We start from the raw sequence: 20983 nt of genomic DNA, 5'->3' as shown, positions 1-20983 counted from the left end.
AGCATATGTGTCACACATGTGTCTATATTTTGGCAAGGGATAACAACATCTTGATTATTTTAACCTTATTATTATTTTGAAAACTTTGCCTGTGTTCAAAAGGTACATGTTCCAAATTATTTTCAGCTCTAGATCTTTTTACCATTCAATTTTGGCACCATGAAATATTTGTCATTTTTTTAAGTTTCATAAATCTAGCAGTCCCCAGGGTTTTGAACAATGATTGATGAATTAATATGTACATGTTACAAGGTAGATAAATATTTTGAAACAACACAAAAGTTGACAGTATTAGGAAATTAGGAAGAAAGAAACAGAATCAGAAAAGAGGAGATACATGTAGTAAAATGAATAGGAGCACTATCTACTGATGGATAAAATAAAAATAATCATGGTTAAAATTTACCTCGAGCTCACAACCAATCTAACAATGCTGTAGGATTATTCACAATGTAATATACTGTATACACACATAACAGCCAGTACAGATGAGTTTGGTTAGTACAGCCACATTCAGACAACTTCTCAGTTAGGAGTATATGGATTTTGAAATGATTTATTAATTCTGACAAGAAAGTAAAGGCAAAAAAATGACACTGGCTGGAAAGTGGAACAACTGGCCTATTGGTGGCTGGACTAACAGCTCATATGTATATATACTTTGTAGGTACAAACTACATACAGTGTCAGTGATTCTTATTAAGGGTGAACTTGTGGCCCTATAAAGGCCCCTTCCCCTAGATAACCTCTGATGTATTTTCCCAATATACATCAACTCAAAAATTACTTTATATTCCCCAAATCATACTTTTTGTCAGTGATATTTTCTTAAAGTCACTAGACATAGGCCCTGTGGAGTGGAGGTAGAAAAATCACTGAGTATGTATATATAATTTAGTATTAAAACACTGATCAGACAAACCTTTTATACAAGATCACAAACTTGTTATTTTGTTCAGGCTTAATTGAAATGATTCCATTTTGTTGCTGGTTATTTAAGATTGTAATAATTAATGTAGAACTGCAGTCCAACTCAGATATATTTTTCGGATAATAAACAGTTTTGAGTATAAGCGAGTATTGGATATATCTCATCCTCGATATCCAGGGGTTACGTTCACTTTCGCTCTCTACACCCCTGGAATAAGTCATGGCAAAATTGAAGGCACTCAGATAGCTGTTAGATTGGTCTCAGGTAAAAAAAACACTGACCAATCGCTAGGCTGATACCTGTCCTTTGAAGATTACAAAGGAGAGACGCCCGACTTCAAAGCCTGTCAACTTTTACCAAAGGATCGAACTAGTCTTCTTGTTTCATCAACAAGGTGGCTCACACCGAGCCTTCAATTTTGATTTGACATATTCCAGGTTTATAGAGGGAAAGTGAGCGTAACCCCTGGATATCGAGGATGGATATATCTGGGTTATCGCTTAAATTAATGCTTTCATTTCATGATAACCAACTCTCTGGTACCAAGAGGGTCTTATGGCATCAATAAACAGAAATAATTCAATGCGACTCACACTAAAAACAACATCAGGTACAGAATTAAACACAACCAGTAAAACATAGCCACTTGACAGAAAAATCACTTTTAGAGATACATGATGAAACCCGACCCCGCACATAAACAATGTGATATAAAGTGATATGTACTGGAACAGGATAAAAATTAAAGACAATTTAGAAAACTAATGTGTCTGGACAACATTTCAAGCCATTTCATGGCAGTTGATTGTGATGTCATCGTGCAGCATTTCAGTGGTTCATGATCAGTTAAAGATTTACCATAGCGTTTTTAGTTTTATTCAAAATTTATACATCAAATACAGCCTTTTAGGCAAGTGAGGTAAAAAGGGTTCAGTACAAAAAATAAATCCTAATATCAATTTTATATCACTGCTGCCTGACATAAAGTCATTGCAGCTATTAGTTTTTGGAATAGACTGTCCTTGAAATCAAAGAGTTCTGTTCACGATACACATCTTCTCTGAGTTCTGTTCACGATACACATCTTCTCTGTACTCCTGGAATGTGTCATAACAAAATTGAAGGCTTGTAGTAAGCCATTAAATTGGTTTCATTAATTATATTCAGATGACCTATCATTTGGCTTGCTCTTTCCTTTGAAGATTACAGAGGAGCTGCAATCAAACTTAGACAGTCAAATTTACCAATTTGCTGCCACTCAACTCCTTTCACGTTCATCAAGAAACGGACTAGGCTACTTGTATCATATTCAGGTGGTGGCATAAAAAGCGACCAATTTTGTCAAAACATAGTTCATGGATGACTATGGGTATCCAGAGCGGAACCAAATGTATTTTGAGGATGGGTAATGTCTTGACTGATATGATGCCGAACACGTACAGCAATCATACCTATCTACACCTCTACCGTAGAGAAGCACTCCACTGAGACATCCAGTTGCTGGTAACTGTTATTCAGCCTGTGGCCAGACAAAGGTGTGCTTACAACGGGTTTAATCACCTTACCTAAGAATTCTACACTTTTCACTCGGTGTAGTTCTTCAGGCACAATGATGGGTGAGAATCCCGGGGTGTTCTCTAGGGCTCCCAGGACCTGTCGGGCCTTGCCGGACTTTGCTGGATCTCTGTGCTGACGGTGTCCGGGAGAGTCCTCCTCTGTTTCTCCGTCAGAGGAATACATATAGCAGGGAAATGTGGATGGAATGTCTGACTTCCTCCTTGTGTTTGCCTGATGACCATTGTATTCGTTTGGAGCCTCTTTTAGATATAGGGGTTTAGTTGGCAAGGACCTCCTAGCACTTTGAGTAGCTCCACAGTTGCGGTGTACATATAAATCATTTTCTTTATCCGAAGGAATTCTAATCCTTCCAATGTCCTCATTTGGTTTTGAGCGGAATTTGTAAGGAGATTCTGTTAATTGAGTCAGTGCCAAGTTGGGTTTCCTGGGCCTGAACTTGTACGGAGATTCTGTGAGTTTGGTAATGGGAAGAGGTTTATTAATGACAGTCACAGGTGGAACATACTGCAAGCTTTTGATTCCTGTGAAACCTTCATTTGCATCTATATCCAAACTGTTTCTCCAGGTTGAGATATTGAATAAATCAATGTTCCTGCCAAGTCGATGGGGTGATTTCTTCATATCATGCACACTGATGGGCGATTCTTTAGTGACAGACAGAGAATTGTTATCTGAGCCTACAGAAGCATTGAACAATGATGAACGTTTCCTGGGCAGACGATCTCTTGGTGATTTCGATGTTGATCTCACAGAACTCTTTCTCCTCCTGTTTCCAGGGGAGTCATTCCCAGGGACAGATGTTCTGGAGTAATCAATGTTGAGTGAATCATTAGATATTTCAGATTTGTCCTGTCTGTTTGGTACAATTTGGTCTTCAAGGTAACTATGTTCTTTGGCATAACTCTCCTTAGAAATGTCCATTCCATGTACATTAGACGAACTCAGGTACAATCCATTAGTTGATGTGTCCATCTTTGACAGACTCTTGGTTCTTGTGAAAAGATCTTCCTGTCTTGACATGTCTGAAGCTGACTTTGAATAATCTACACTTGACTCCCCACTATATTTTCCATCTGACCTTGATTTCCTACTGTAATCTTTAGCTGACCTTGACCCCACACTGTTGTTACCAAATGACCTTGCCCCTGAAATGTAGTCTTTATCTGACCTAGATCCCAACCTGTAGATATCAGCAGACTTCGATCCCACACTGTAATTTCCAAATGACCTTGTCCCCACACTGTAACCTACATCTGAACTAGACTCCAATGGATTTTCACCAGCTGAATTTGACCCCACACTGTAATTCCCAAATGACCTTGACCCCACTCTGTAACCTTTATCTGAACTAGATTCTATTCTATTATTACCGGCTGAATTTAACCCCACACTGTATTCTCCAGCTGAATTTGACACCAAACTGTAATCACCAGCTGACCTCGACCCACAACTGTAATCCCCAGCTGACCTTGACCCCAAACTGTAATCCCCAGCTGACCTTGACCCACAACTGTAATCCCCAGCTGATGCTGACTCGATGCTGTGATCAGCTCCTGATTTTGACACACTGACATCTTGTGTGAAGTCTGTGCCTGACAGGGACGAGGCGGTGGATTTTGACCGATGGTAGCCACTGTCCTCTAGTGTTGGAACTGTCTTTGAGTAAATAGGGCTGATAGCATCAGACCTAGAGGAGAGACTATAATCTCTATGTGGAGAGATATTCATCGAGTCTGACTCTGTGTAACTAGTACCACTGTATCTGCTGTCGGATGACTGCTGTCCCCTATCTACTCCCGATTCACAACTCTGTGACCTAGATGACCATGACCTATCTGTCACATCAGAAATATTGACCTTACTACCACAGTACCCAGAGGTCATATGTGATGATTTTGTCCTTAGATTGTCAACATAGGAGTTCCCATGAGATTCGCCCTGCTGTGAGTTACTGTACTGGTACAGACTGATGGAAGAGTCAGGGGGCAAAGACAGTGAGTGGCTTCTGTCTCTGCTTCTGTCTTGGAATGATGTACTTGAGATACTCCTTGGCTCTTCAGAACTGTCAGTGTAATTATTGTCTGCTGATAGTCGAGATGACTCACCTGTCGTAGATATCTCAGGATTACTTCTGTCTCTGTCACATGACATGTTGTTTATGCCAGATGTCCAGAAACGGTCAGGCTGTGTGTGGTGTAGAGATGAAATATCGGCAAACCAGTCAGATAGAACAGATCCCTCATTATTGTTTGAAGATTCATGTACTGTGTCCTGTCCCTCATCATGTACAACACTTCCATCAATGTAAGGGATAGAGTCTTCCACAGATGGGGACCAGGGACTGAAAAGGGTTGGCTGTTCTGTAACTAGAGGTGTTCCTGACATGTTGTAATGGTAGTAGGGCTCCTCCTCATCCCGGTCACTCACGAATTTTGAGTTGAATGGCGAATATGAACCGTCTAGGTGGTCAGAACACCGAGTTGAAGATACCTCTTGATTGTGAGATGAATTGAGAATTTTGAACCTGTCCTCCTCTTGAGGGATGTTTGGTGAGAATTTAGCGTGATTTGGTGTCTGCGATGGGTCACCATTGTACTGTGATCGTGTGGTCAGACCTAAGCGACTGTCTCCCTGACCTAACTGGGTTTGTTTATGCAACACAGAGTGGTCAACATTTGTCTCATTGTACTCGCCATGTAGAGAGTTAGAATTCTGAGATGAATCAGTCTCAGTTGGGCTGTTTTTTCTCCATGTTATGGTGGAATGACTGGTCCTTCTGTCCAGGTCAGTGTGTGTTACTATGGTGATTGTCTGTGCTACAGTCTCATCAATCCGGCCCTGTGATTCCTCCCACAACTTTTTGGCGTCCAAAGGAGACATGTCTGTAGATTTGAACTCTGGTGAGGAGTAAAAGCTATCATGAGAGGTGTGTTTAGGAGCGAGATAGGACCCCGACACATCGTTTATGGCGCTGATGGTGAAAGGTTTGTGTGGTGTCTCCAAATCTGATGAGTTGTATTGGTGGTCTGTGGTGGCCGAGCTGCTGGACCTGTTTCTATTGAAGGAGTTAAAGTATCTGTCTGCTGAGTCCATAGACAAATTGGAGGAGGAATCAATGAGGTGTCGCGAGCTGGATGCACTGATGTAGGACAATTTGGTTGACTCCTTTGTGAATTCTCCATCACTCTCCATCAGAGTAGAGGCTGGGCTGGGCTCGTTGTATCTCTGGTACAACATTACTGGCGAGTCTTCATAGCTCCTCCCAACCACAGATCGACCCAAACTCTGTGAGTATTCTTGTGGTTCTGTGAGACCTCTTTGGTCATGTGACACATCCAGACGGTCAGCTTTCGAGGCCAAACTAAGGTTGACAGAAGCATTCAGCCAGTCGGCCACATGGGCTGGTGTTTTAGGGACTTCAAATATGGCATCTTTTGGCTTGCTCTACAAACAAAAACAAAAAAAGTGATGAGTAAATATTCAATCATTGGAAAAATACTAGTAATTTAACCAAGAAAAACAGATGTATATAAATAATACTGTAGTAAAAAACATCTGACAGATATAAACTATAATTTTTTACTTAAACATCTATAGTTAGAGAATATTATAGATAGAGATTAGTACAAGACACTTTACCTCCCTGGGACCGAACCTCCTGAACCAGTAGGCCATCTCGTTTTTGTCCTGTTCAGATTTCGGGCCAGTCGGATGACAACAGCTGTAGTAGACCATCATGAACACACCACCTGTCAGCATAATGACAGCATTTATAAAACTGATGAATTAAATACTGTCTTTTCCACATTTTGACTTTCGTTTTTGGCGACTACTCATTAAACATTTAACTCGCAAACCATAGGGCTGTTCAAGAAATAAATGTGTAGGGTGGGCGGTAAGTACACTGGTTTTTCATGGGTGGTTGGGACAAAACTTGTTCCTATTTCATGCACGCTTGGCAACATTATGAATTAATATATATCGGTGGTTGACTAACTTTGAGACCAGGACAATTTATATTGTGTGGGTCTAACAGAACCAGAGGATTAAAATGTGTTTGTCAAAGAATTTAAATGTTTAAATTACTGGAATTGACAATAAACCTTGACCTTCATATCAGTTTTATTCATTCTGTATGTCTAGAGTGGTAACTCATGCTTAATATTTTAAATCATCAACACACTTAAAATTGAAATCTTATTCAAAGAAAAATATCTTGCTATTGTTTAAAATTCCAACTGAAAGACTGCAAACTACTCAGTACAGGATATCTGTCCATGGACTATTTGTTTAAGTTGGAAGATATAAGAGCATACCAATAGAGACATTCGGATATATTTTTGATGATGATGAAATACATTTCCTTTTTAAATGTAAGGCAGTGGGGGAACCAGAAACCTTTTACTAACGGTAATATTTTACTCGTTTTAATTTTGTAAACTACATTATTAACGAGAGCTGATATGGCTTCTGAACCCTAAAAATGCTACTTAATCATAAGCACTGAAGAAATATCTACATGGGAGTTTTCCATGGACCAAGGAGTAGCCAACTCGGGACACCTACTCTGTACTCCTGAATATGTTAATCCTTATACATGTAGTTGTAAAAACATTTGTAACACAGTATAAACATGGTTGCTATAAGATTTTATAATGTTAACACAGAACATCTCTCGAATAGTCGTAAAATGTTCACTATTCCAATTCTAAACCAGTAAAGGGAGGTAATCCACATTTGGCCCATGTGGGCTGTACCCCATCCCGCTATTGATCAAACTTTCAACTAGTTTTTTTGCATGCAATACAATAAAACATATTTTTTTTATCCATCAGAGAAAAAAAAAGAGAAAATCTAGTTATCAAGAGGCTAGAAAACCTTACTTATAAACAGGCACCAATCCTTTTGAAAACTTGCTATCTGTCAGAAATTATGCCTAACGGCTCAATTAAACTGTTTATATCAAAATGTGTAAATAAATTATTACTAAATAGAATCTTAGACATTCAGATCCCTGTGTAAACAAGAGCATCAACTAGGTCCAACTCTATATAGTTTTATATAAATTGATCTTATATAATAATTACTTTTAAGACTTCTTTTACACAGAAACATTTCTGCTGTGGTGTTTGTTTAACTGTACCTATATCAAATACTGTTTCACCTAAATTTTGCTCTTACCGACGGCATATCCTCCAAAGACGATGGCTATAGTAGACACCTCCATCCACATGGGTGTGTTGTCTGGCCTCCCTAAGAACCAGAGCAGCACCAGTAGAGAGTTCTCCCCCAGAACCACCACATGATAGGCCAGTATCCTCCACCTCGCACGGCTGTCCTTCAGGTTCAGGAAACAAAAGATGTAGATAAAACCGGACACACTGTTAAACAGGCGCTTCTCACATGTTGTCTCGCCGAAGTCTGCGTTCTGTAGTGTTATCCAGAAGGTCATCACACACCAGTGGATTCCTACAAAGATTTATTTTCATTCAAACATAAACATACATATTTTTAGATACTAGTAAAGTTGTGAAATTGTTTCATGTACATATATTTACATTCATCATTTGATAAAAATAATTCCAAATTTGAATGTCTATTTCAATTAGTTTCCTACTTGTGATTTGATTTTCAATTGATCTTCTATCAAACAAAAATTGACCATCATATATTTCCATAAATGCAAAGACAATCAATTGATAATGCTAGCATTAAGACATTGTCAGTGTTTAAATATGAAACAGGCAACTGAAACTCAATGCACAAGCAATGTTCAAGATAAGATGAGATCAATACAGCCAACAATTTTTGAAAGTACATTTTTAAATTAATTAGATATGGTTATTACACAGCACAGGGGTAAATATTAAATTGTAAACATAAGTTAACATCATGCCAGGTTTGCTAAAACAATGACTATTAGATACGTCAAATCAGTCTGTTTATATCCCATGGTAACATATTAACTATTTTCAAGATCTTTATACATATTTCCTTATTATTAATGGGAGAGTACTTAATACTGATTATTTGTAGTACATTTTGTATGAACATTATTTAAACAGTTAATTATGGATACAAGTTAATCATGCTAGATTTGTTACACACCACAGTCAAGCTTTATGTGGAACATTTACCCATAGCCAAGAAGACCCAGGCCTGGTAGAGGGTTGAGAAGACAACAATCGCCATGACACGTGCAGATATCATTGCTGTCTGCCAGGTAGTGTGGGCCAGCATACTCAGCCATTTCCTGTTGTATTTATCCTTGTAGGCGAGGCGCAGACCGTCTGTGTAGGCCGTCATGGACCAGGCCATCGACGTCAGGGACAGTACAGTTGACAGCCCTGGCCAGGAAATAAGAATGCAAGTTATATAGTGTAAAATGTCACTCATGAATACTATACATGCATACATGTCTTCTAGACAAGTGATGTAAATGATTTGATTGTTTCATTGCTAAAATATTTGTTCAAACAACAAAGAAGCAAAGCAAACATGTTGATGGTAAATAATAATTAATGTGGCTAAGTTAAACAAATGCTTGAATTATTTCACACATAAAGAGTTAAGACAGAGCCAGTTTTATAAAGAAAGTTAAAATATGTCTAAGCAGTATCACGACCAATGTACCTATAGTCATGAAGTCTAAATTTGAAGAACAGTCATGAATAGCTATAGGCTTATCAGCCTTAATTGGTCATGACACAATGTACCCTTCTGACCATTTCACGGATCTGAGATGTTATCAGAAATGTGAAATTTCCAGCAAGTTATATTTTTCATCTCCAGTGTATATACAAATCAGCAGAACTCTTAGGTATATATCACCATCCCTTTGAGGTCTGTTACATATATCCTGACCATTTTTTCTTGCATCAAAATCATGAAGCTTTTTTGATAGATTATTCTTTGATAAAATATTACCTTTAATTTTTTTTTATTGATAACAGATTTTTTGATATATTTATTACTAGTGCTAACGTTAGGTTTTACCTAGCACCCAACTGAACTGCTGGTACCGCAATATGATGTACAACTGTAGGATAAGCTGGGGAGCAGACTCCACAAAACACTCAATGAGTCGGAGCAGACAGATGTCGTTATTGGCACGGAACACAGCATCAAGGTCCTGTCGGCTTCTTGTCTGTTTTGCTCGAATTCCAAGTCGTATGGCCTGGAAATACCTTTAAAAGCGCAAACAAAAAAGAACATTGTAAAAAATAGAATTGATTTCAACAAACAGTTGTTTATTTTTCAAATGCAAGTGAAAAATTATCTTTACATTTTACAGAATTTGAATGATTTAATTTCCCTTTAACAGTGAATCACAATCTAGAGATTAACCATGACCATACGTTATTTTCACAAATGGACAACATGTGTTCCCCTATAATATTGTGGTTTCCTATCCTTACATCATAGCATTGATGCTAAATGCGACTCTTTGAGGTTCAACTTCATACCCATAATTACCATTAAGTGTTACAGATATTCAGATATATAGCACCCAAAGATCTCAAAGGACAGGGTTGATGAATTAATTCAGATATACAGATTACTATAGGAATTTACACATTCTTCTGCTGTCAGTTCTGTGATATAAATAAATATTCATAATAGGGAAATAAAGGAATCTCAACACCACAAGGACGTTTTGTGTGATTTACTGTCCTTGTGGTGTTGAGATTCCTTTATTTCGCCATTATGTTTTATTAGTAAGGAGCTCTATATAGAATCCTCTCACTGATCCACCCTAGGATGCTACCGCATAGTTCTACATTAATTAGGAGTGTTGGATCACCTATTATTTATTAAATAAATATTCAGTAATAAAAACATGATTTGAGAATATTTTTGCAAGTCCCTTAATTTGCTGACAATGACACAGCTCTGTAAATAAAAGTTAATGATGACAAATAGTTACATCTATTGTATATGGCAGGTACACAGGGCTAGGCAATAAGGGTAGCCTGATAGTGAAATCTCCAGCTGAACTAGTGGTTCCAAAAACCGCTAGCCAGATCATCAGCTAGTCAAGATTAAATAGTGCTTATCGTGTTAAATAATATCGGGTTAGTGGAATCTGGAACATGGTCTAGAAAAAATAGGAAACAACTACCCCAGTTGACTCAAAATTAATTTCTAGCCCTGGGTACATATAGGTTTGTGATTCAAATTTAAGTGATGTTGGTGGTATATATACAAAGTACAATGTCTTCTATGTTTGTGCGAGTGTTTCTTGTTTATCGTCATCACTTATTGTTCAATATCAAATTTAAAAGCTTGTGGCCTTAATTGATTTCCTGTAGTTATATACAAGTGGTTGGATCTGATCTTCCAATCATGAATGGAGGACAGGATTCAATTGCTCGCATAGTTTGTGACATTACAACCTCAGATGGCAGACTGTTCCATATATCCACAGTTTCATGAGGAAGGAATGATTCCGGATGTTTAGTCGAGTTCTTTGTTTATTCAATTTCAATTTGTGTTCCGTTCGTGTTGTTTTTTGAAGACATAATGAAAGTTGACACCTACAGGATTATATTTCCAACTCAAGATTTTAAATATATTTCATAATTCAATATGTTGGCAATATTGACAGTCTTAAAAGCCTTTTTATTTATTGCATGCATGGTAAATTTCAAGATTATCCTATGATTAATTAATGACTGCCATCACCTTTTTAACAATAAAAAGACTGCTGATCGATATATACAGTGTATTTGTTGTACCTTTGGTTTACAACACAAATTTATGTTACTGTCTGTGAATTCAAACCGCTTATACATGTCAACTAAATCAAAAACATGCTTTGGTTTTGTTTATTGTTATTAACATACCTGTGGGCAGGTGCCAGAAATAAGGCATGCACTAGAAATGTTTTCCATGTTAAACTCTTGTCAGAAGCATGCCAGCTAAAACTGAAAATCTGCATGAGGAATGTTGACAAAGCAACAAATGCCATGGATATTGAAGCCCATATCTGGTGGCCATCAAGAAGGAATGTCACGATCAGCAGAATATCTGAAATAAGATAAAAACAATATAGATATGGCATGTGTTAAGTTAACGCAACATGATATCTATACTTATGAACATGTATCCATATGAATCAAAATGTTATGCATTAAATTTGACTCATGATCATTCAAAGATTTCAAATATGAATAATTTCTAATGTTAAATACCAGATTAATCAATATTCATGTATTAAATAGGATTTAATAGGATAATTGATGGACGCAGGCATATACTGCCTCTAAGTACATATCAGTAATATTACAATTTGCATACAAATTATTTGTTACTTCCGCTAACGAAATTATGTCCAGCCAACTGATTATACTTTAGTTCAAAATTATTCCAATAATTGTCCAGTCCAATTTCAAATCCCCTGATTGTGGTTGTTTGTACGACCTCTTCAGGAACACTATTCCAAGCATCAAAAGACGGAAGACCAAAGAAGTATTTGCAGATTTCAAGTTTGCAATACTTTTTCTTTAATTTTCCTGAATGCCCTCTTGTTCGCAGTGAAGTGTCTTTATCAAAGATTCCTGTGGTAACTGCACTATTGCGGAAGTTGTTTAATAATTTGTAGACATTAATCATGTCGCCTCTCAGTCTTTGATATATATGGAAGTGTCGGAATGCTAAGTTTTTTTACGACGGTCCGTGTAGGATAAGTCCTTCAATCCTGGTATTAACTTTGTAGCCCTTCGTTGGACTCTTTCAATCATTTCAATGTGTTTCACTTTGTACGGATTCCATACACTTGCCGCTTACTCTAAGTGTGTACAAACGAGTGCCTTGATAAACTGTTTAAATGTAACGTGATCTAAATATTAATATACCTTAAATGACCTTTCGCCTTGTTGACTGCTTGATGCATATGAGACACAAAGTCCTTGTCTACTAAAATGCCTATATTCTTTTCAGATGCAACGTTTTCTAATTTGACTGTTGCTTCTGTGCCAGCCATTTAGCACCTCTCATTTTAAATTACAAACAAGACTAACCTTGGGGTATATACCACTTAGTACCAGGTGGTCTTTAGAAGAATTCCCATTAACAAGTACTCTTTGGTTTCGATTGCTCAGAAAATGTTCTACCCGTTTAGAAATCTGATCGTTAATTCAATAGCTTCTTGATTTACCAATCAATCTGCGATGCGGAACCTTATCAAACGCTTTCATGAAATCCATATAAATAACATTGATTTCCCCTCCATGATCCAATATATCAGTCCAATCCTCGCTCTCTAATACCATTAATAACTGAAGAATCGTTGACCTTTTTGCAATAAATCCAAATTGTTTTGTCCTGAAGAGGTTGTTTACTTCTATGCGAGGTAAGACTTACTGGTGGATAGTTTTCTGGGACGGATTTAGACCCTAGCTTTTTTAAATATTGAAGCTATATTGGCTTTCTTCCATGTAAACTGTACGATGCTATTTTGAAGAAACTTGTTAAATATTATGCTTAAAGGTTTACTGATAATCGAGTGTAGTTATTTTGGGACTTTCGGAAGCATCTGATCTGGACCTTGAGATTTATTCCCATCCAGCATGGACAGTAATTTTCCCACACCTCCCTCTGCACACACTAGATTTTCAAACGGATGTTTTATAGCTGTATTTGCCATTGTCTGTATATTGTCTAAAGGTTCCTCCGTAAAAAGGCTACTGAAAAAACTGGCAAGTACATCAGCTTTATCCTTATCATTTATTGCAAATTTTCGACATGTTTCTGTCTAAACCTTTCAAGTCTGGAATCCCCGTTTTCACCTTCCGTTTTCAATTTATGTATTTCCAAAATTGTTAAGGATTTGCTTTTGCATTACTAGCAATTTGCTTTTCCATTTCCCGCCTGGCTGTTCTAATTATGTCTTTTACTTGATTCCTTAGTTTAGTGTACTGATGATATTTATCCTCTGTTCTTGTTTCCATAAACAGCTGCCATGCCCTATGCTTTTTGTCAATTTTCATTCGTAGTGGAATATAAGATTTGTCCTTCAGGTTTGCTTGTTGAACTCCTTTGTTTAATGGTATATGCGCTTATCTACAGAATATTGAAATATTTCCGTAAACTTGGTGTACATATGATGTTCAGGTCACTAATCAATACATCCTAGCTAGCTCCCATACTATGTCCTTTAAATCATTCTTCATTCCTTCGTGGTCTCCCTTATTGTATTTCTGCGGACTGTAGTACTTATTGGAGTGTTATTGTGTAAAATGAAGTCAAATTTTAAAACAAGGTGATCACTACAAGGGGATATTATATGTATTTAGGACATTATAACTTCACAACTTTAGCTAATTTTTCAGTTAGAGAGAATTGTTTGAAAACAGCTTTAGATATGTTTGGAGGCTCCAACATATCTTTTGAGATGTATTTTCTATCACGCAATGGCAACAATTTCAAATTGACAAAACCCTGTGACAGACGATCGAGGCAAGTACATGTACGCGTTATAATAGCCCTATTCCACCATAATAACCACCGGCGTACACAGGCGAATAGGTCCTCAAACGTGCACGTGAAACACTCTTCAATAGCAGTGTTTCCACAAAAAATAGCAATGTCTCGGTAGGTAATACCAGACGTCTCTGGTAATACCCGCGACGAAAAATCATGTAATTCATGTGCCCCATAGAGCCGAATTGGATTTATGACATATTCCTACCTGATCCAACATCTATTACATATGAGAACAGCGACAAAATGGTCACCAAGACATCATAAAGGGTAAACGCCTTCTTCTTCATCATGAAATATAAACTTTTCACTCATTGCCTTCTTGTCAGTTTAAATTTGGCGCACTGCTCTGAACACACCTCCATTTTGAAATTTTGACCCCTGACCTCTTTGAGTTTTGTTAATAAAGTATCGATAGGGTACATAAACTAAATATATCATATAGTAAATTATAACCTTTATGATAAGAATAATTATGAATGTTAAGGTAATTTTTTATGTGTTTGGTTTCTTCTTTCTTTTGTTTTCCGGTTTTAACGAGATTTACAGCAAAGTACAAAATGGCTGCGCCCATGGACGAAACACCAAAACACGACTGTGCAATATTTTTGCCGATTTTGCGTGAATATGTGTAATCACCGAAAATCATTGCAGTGTATACGCTACAAGAAATAGTGATCACTTTCAGAAAGGTATGAATGGAAAATAATCCATTGAATTGTCGCAACAGTAAGGATATGTTGGGTAATGAGGAGCAATACAGTTGAAGGGAGGTAACTCTAATATATTTTTTTGTTACTCTGTCCACAGGCACTCGCAAGGGTTTGAGTCAATGAGGGAGATCAAAAATAAAAAATCTCATCTGATCTCCATCAAACCAGCACTGAATTCCTGTGTACTACAAGTGTCACTGCTTATTTCCATTAATTATGATCTAATAAGTTGTGGGGGGGGGGGGGATAACTAAGGATTCGATCCTCATCCCTACCCAAACCCCTGCCAGCCTGTGGTGTTTTCTTTCAAAATATCGAGTAAATTGACGGGGGCAAGTTGCCCGTATATACCCTTATATGAAGAGTTACTAAACTCTTTAATGTTGGAAGAGTGTATGGCCTTATGTGCACAGCCTGAGTGAGTTGGGGTAAGTTTGACAGGATGTCTGGGGTACATGCATAATTATGACGTCAGAAAGCATGCAACATCATATTTCCCCCCGGCCCCCAATGTCAGGCTTCCCGTGTATGGCATTCGCCGAACCTGCCCCTGTGTCATGGGACAATCCTGCCCAAAATTTATATTTTAAGAAACCTGTATGTTAGAGCAATACGAAACTCAATACTAGGCTTGTATGGATACCATCATGTGAATCTGTCGGTTTGTTACACGTAATATATGCCATCAATAAGTAGCATTTCGGTTTCCAAAATGTTTGCAAAACTAGAAAGAAGTGAGGTCATAATTTTCCTTTCTACCCTCCCAAAAAATATTTCTCTCGCTTTTAGTAATCTAAAATTATAGTTTTCCCGTCATTTTTTTTCGTAAGAATGTCCTGCCTAGTGAACTGCATGCACTGCTAAAATCCTCAAAGTTGTAAATATTTGCTCAAGACTAAAATATCAGGAGTGGTCGGAGTTACCCCAGGGCCGAACTTACCCCGGTTTCCACAAGTTGCCCTAACCCCATATTGAACCCTGTCGCTATGGATCTGCCCTGGTTCGTGTTTTAATTGTTAGCATCAATTACCGGTCTATTTGTTTGTTTTCTTCAGATGGTACCGTAAAGTTCTGAAAAGAGTATAAGAACGAAAATAAAAAAGGTGATTTTCGCCATTATTAGACTAGTGTTTGCATTTTGTCAATACATGCATTCAAAAGAATCAAAGGTCTTAATCCAGAATTGATGCTTACATTTTAACAGTGATATATTGTATGTAAATATACAATTAGGATAATGATTACATTACAAAGTACATATTGAAGAGATTCTGTAGTTTTAAAAAACAAAGAACATTCAAAGACATGAAAGTATAGAGGAAGTGTTAAGTCTTGAAGAACATTCATAAAAAAAGAATTTTAACTTAGCCTTAATTTGGCGTTCTTCTTGAAACTCTGTGTATTTATACTTGCACATGTCAGTTATACGCCGTATTATCTTCCTATCCATTTTTATACTTACCGCATTTCTGTTGTTTTTTTTTCAATCATTCTGATGCCAATAGTGATCATATTGCAAAAACATATATACACACAATTACTGTAAGAGAATTTACTGCATATTTTTCTCTGGAGTAATTTGGTAAGAAGAAGAAGCAGATGGCACAGCAAAACGCACCTTTAAAAAATAAATAATTATCTTAAAAATCAATAGAAAAAAATATATCTTTGTGTTTGTTGAAAAATTCAGAGAAAAAATGTCTGTATTTGAACTTGTGTAAAATGACTTCAGAAGAACTTTTTAAAAGTAACATAAATTCATGAAATACGTACACTACATCTAAGATATCCAGTATGTGTCCATGTCTACAATGTAGTTACAAATGAAAAAATGTGCACTGAACTGTAAGAATAAGAATAAACTAAATCAAAATATTCTAAATAATGTGGTATAGATGCAGAAAATTCGAGTTGGCTTAAGTGAACTATATGATGACGCGTGTTAACAGTGACGTCACAGTCGCGTCACAACATGTTGTGAAAGTCAATTCGGCATAATTCAACACAAAATATGTATGTATGGACTTATCAGTATCAACTGATGCTATTTTGAAGCTAAGGACAAATAACCAAGCGCATGTACTAGATGGAAACAATTTTCAGTTCGAGAAAAATGAAAATATCAAAATCATATGTAGGACATCAAAGGATTTCATCAATAACATTGACTTGTAAAAAAATGTAGGATTGTTTCTGAACATAAAAATCTGGTGGAGATACGACAAAAATACAGGATATTCATTGAAAATATCAAATTAATTGTTTGTGCAAAAAAAAGAACATCAATGCAGGCATGGAGCAACACATGTTGCCATTTTTTGCTATCCTGTACGACCGGAGGGACGAAAGTTTTTGAAGTCTTCGTATAGCATAGAATTCACTCGCATTTTCCCGTACTTTCCGTACATGTGTTGCTATAACGGCTCGCACTGCTCGGCCAATCACTTCGAGATCGTCCGAGAGTGCCCGCTATCAGAACAAGATCTACTAGATTCTAGTCACTAGTTAAACATTTCCAAATGCATATCTTTTGCAGACATTGGCACTTTCTGGCACTGCACTTCTTATTTTTTATTTAAAATAAATGTTATGTTGACTGTTAAGATGGATGTGTGCTTTGATTGAGTTATAGCAATATAAATATGCCGTAGACCTGAGCAGTGTTTGGTACAATTTTTGTTAAGTGAAATAACTGTTTCGAAACAAAGTTATGTGTATACTGGAAATAAGGATATCTGTCTACCTGTTCATCTTTTTGGAGAAATTTGTCTAACATCACTATTTATCCTAACCATTTTCCTTTGAATAATATTTTGTGCACTTATGATCAGTAATTTAGGAAGTTTTTCCGCAGGCATGTTTATTCTGTTTTTAGTTATTCATTTATTAAATACTTAATAAATTAAAATGCTACTACATATATCTTATTAAACAATATTTATTTGCTTTTTTGACCATGTTTATAGGAGTTATGTCCCTTACCATACTAATGTCTTAATTTAGCTTCCTGGTTGATGGTTATCAACCCAGTCCCATTCTGCTACAATTTTCTTTTTTTTGGGGGGGGGGGTATGGTTACTATGGCTAACAGCTCTTATAGATATTACTCTTTTTTTTCTTAATAATTTCTGTGAAATAATACCAATGTAATAATAAATAATATAACTTGTAGAGCGTCCATCTAGATTTTAGTAGTCCCTGACCAACCCTCTTTTCAAATATATATATATAAACAGGATGAACTCTTGGCAAGGGGATACCTGAACCTTGGTTGTAAATGAGTATTGTCTTCAGGGGTGAAGACTTAGAAAAAGGAATGTAGCGGAACTGGACTGGATCATTCGCTACATGTATAATTAGTTTACCACTCATACATTGTAAAAAATCAATTATTTAAAATTAAAATTTTAAAAAGATGATATTGGCAGGGAGACGTAAATTATTGTAAAAAATAAAACTTTGAAATTGAATATTTTAGCATAAATTAAAAGCTGCACCCTATATAAACTGGGCAAATATTTTTGTCCCAGTCATATTAACTTTAGACATCTGGGCAACATATAATTACTCTGTACTTAAGAATTATCATAAAATACTGAAAATTGGACCTCTCTTGATATTCAAGAAAAAGATGAGGGATTACATAAGAAAATAGTCCTCTTCTGTTTTAGCCTTGTGCTTTATACATTATCATTTTCCTTTCCTGTAGAGATCACTTCCCAAGGCCCTCACACATTTTAGTTTCCAGTAGAGATGTCTGTCTATCAGTCAGTTAACCGCTTTGAGACAACCTGCAAACTAGTTGGTGATAAAGCAGTATTTAACAACCTCAAATTATTATTAGTCAGTCCCATTATTCGTTTCTGGGACAGAACTTCTAAATAGTTCCATATATTTTATGAATCTTCAGAGATGGATGTATTGGGACTGGATGGTGTGTCACATACAGCACTGTTCCCCTAATTGTAATTCACTGGGCAAAATCTTCAGCATGATTAAATCATTTTCTGAACTCTATACTTTTACTATGATACAAAGCAGAATGGACCTGTTGTAGTAATGCTGATGTAATTCGTAACAATATTTCTTTTGACTAGAGCACAAAGCAAGATGGCAGGGCGCCTGTCCCCAATGCCCACAGTGGCAGAAATTGTCAAACTTTACCGACTCAGTGCGAAAAGACAACTGTCTCAAAACTTCCTACTTGACATGAACATCAACAGGAAACTTGTGAAAGCAGCTGGACGCATCACAAATGGACATGTGTGTGAGGTGGGGCCCGGGCCAGGAGGTATCACTAGGGCCATACTGGATAAACATGTGGAACATGTAGTCGTCATAGAGAAGGATAGCAGGTTCATACCCAGCTTACAGGTACATATCACATAGCCACACCCACCTCGCATGTACTATCACTGGGCGACACCCATCTCACAGTTACAAATTACAGGGCCAGTCCCATATCAAAGATATATATCACACGGCCACACCTGACTGACAGGCACATATCACAGGGCCACACCTACCTCACATGTATACATCACAGGGCCATACCCATATCACAGGGCCACACCCACCTCACATGTACATATCGCAGGGCAACACCCATCTCACAGGGCCACTATATGAACATTTGTTTAGTTTGTACATTAATGACCTTTACCAATTTTGAAGGCCACATGGGTAAAGTAGATTAAAATCTTCCTACAAAGATCCATTAAATGTAGAGTTATGGTATTTAACCTGTTTTGATGAATTTGACCTTGACTTTTGGGAAGTCACAGATTTGAGAATTGGGACAATACAGGCCCTTTTGGCTTCTTGTTATTTGAACCTGTATGTGGTACTCTTTTATGATATGTAAGTGTTGTTCTAACTGCCCTCTATGACCATGCCTTGTTATTTCCAGTCTTTATCCCGAGAGTCCAACAACAGGGTGCGTGTGATCTTGGGTGATGTATTGTATTTTGACATGAGTCGCCTGTTCCCTGAAGAACTGATAAGTTCCTGGGAGGAAGATCCTCCAAATATACACATCATTGGGAACCTCCCCTTCAACGTGGCTACTCCCCTAATTATAAGGTACCTAGAGTCTATTTCCAAACAGACTAGTGTGTGGCGCTATGGGCGTGTCAGGATGACCTTGACCTTTCAGAAGGAAGTAGCCGACAGAATGGTGTCACCCATTCTTACAAATGAGCGATGCCGTCTTTCTGCCATGTGTCAAAACTGGTGCCATGTTACCAGGAAGTTTGAGATTCCAGGTATGCTTTCTTCATAACTTGTCTTTTTCATATATTAATTACACAGTAATACTTTAAATGTTGACACAGATTTTTCTTCACTTTTTGAATATCAGATTTATTATCATACTTTGTTATTTAACACATTATAATCTTACCTGTATATATGCCCCCATGTTATTACTTAAGACAGCCATTACCACTCTCAGAGGAAGGTCGTCCATCAACGTCCTGATGTTTCAATATGTGGATTGAATCATTAAATCTGTGATTGCTGTGGAATTTGGGAAATTATGGTATTTTCTGATTTATACCAAAAATTTACTTTTCACAAAGTATCATCTAATCATCTAAAAGACTTAGACATAATTATTTATGAAAGATTATTTAATCTTAGTTGTTAAATATTGCAAATCATCTTAACATTACAATTCATCTAAATATAAGATGATTTTATTTAATTTGGAATTTTTTGAAGGGTTTTTGGTCCCCAAATGGCCCCTTAGAAAGCCTTAATTGGGCCACCCTGTCTGTGCAGAGAGTAATTTTCAATTTCTGCCAGGTAAATATTAACCAACATTAGTACAAATATTACTGTTGTTGCAATGACCAAGTGTTGTTATTGTAGGATCTACATTCGTGCTGAAGCTAAGCATGGCTTCCATAATCTTGTGTTCCAAGTGCATAGCTACCTATGTACCAACGAATAAAATGTTACTGTCATATGTTGTAGGTTCATCTTTGTTCTGAGTATCTAATAGTATTGCTTTGTGATGAATGGTTTACTGTTTTGTTCTGAGAACTTAATGTTACTGCTTTGTGTTGAAGGCTCAGTATTTTGTGCTAATGACTTAATATTATTACATTGTGTGTTGTCTATATAGAGGACTTAATATTATTACTTTGTGTGTTGTGTATATAGAAGACTAAATATTATTACATTGTGTGTTGTCTATATAGAGGACTTAATGTTATTACATTGTGTGTTGTCTATATAGAGGACTTAATATTATTACATTGTGTGTTGTCTATAT

At 36.8% G+C, this 20983-nt stretch overlaps 2 protein-coding genes across 3 annotated transcripts in view; one reads left to right on the top strand and one right to left on the bottom strand.

The window, feature by feature from the left end:
* Positions 1-1368: 1368 nt before the first annotated feature.
* LOC110452843 lies at positions 1369-14364 on the bottom strand. The gene is made up of 7 exons (XM_021501556.1): positions 14202-14364; positions 11356-11539; positions 9506-9696; positions 8647-8856; positions 7691-7978; positions 6149-6258; positions 1369-5953 (listed from the first exon to the last, which is right to left on the bottom strand). Exons 1-7 carry the CDS (start codon positions 14284-14286, stop codon positions 2387-2389), a joined length of 4635 nt encoding a protein of 1544 aa, XP_021357231.1. The 5' UTR covers positions 14287-14364; the 3' UTR covers positions 1369-2386.
* A 179-nt stretch (positions 14365-14543) lies between these two features.
* The window catches only part of LOC110452835 (dimethyladenosine transferase 1, mitochondrial-like), a 16703-nt gene continuing 10263 nt past the window's right edge, over positions 14544-20983 (top strand). Inside the window, exons 1-3 of one of the 2 annotated variants that reach the window (XM_021501534.1) lie at positions 14544-14685; positions 18804-19080; positions 19616-19970. In XM_021501534.1, coding sequence (XP_021357209.1) covers positions 18817-19080; positions 19616-19970 — 619 coding nt within the window. In that variant the 5' untranslated portion in view covers positions 14544-14685; positions 18804-18816. Of the gene's footprint in view, positions 14767-18803; positions 19081-19615; positions 19971-20983 lie in introns of both variants that reach the window. The other variant, XM_021501533.1, reaches the window with a different exon arrangement.

This window comes from Mizuhopecten yessoensis, unplaced genomic scaffold (assembly GCF_002113885.1).
Source record: "Mizuhopecten yessoensis strain PY_sf001 unplaced genomic scaffold, ASM211388v2 scaffold6913, whole genome shotgun sequence".
In the NCBI taxonomy this organism is placed as follows: domain Eukaryota; kingdom Metazoa; phylum Mollusca; class Bivalvia; order Pectinida; family Pectinidae; genus Mizuhopecten; species Mizuhopecten yessoensis.
Note: the sequence above shows the minus strand (reverse complement) of the source record. Positions and strands in the feature narration are given on the sequence as shown.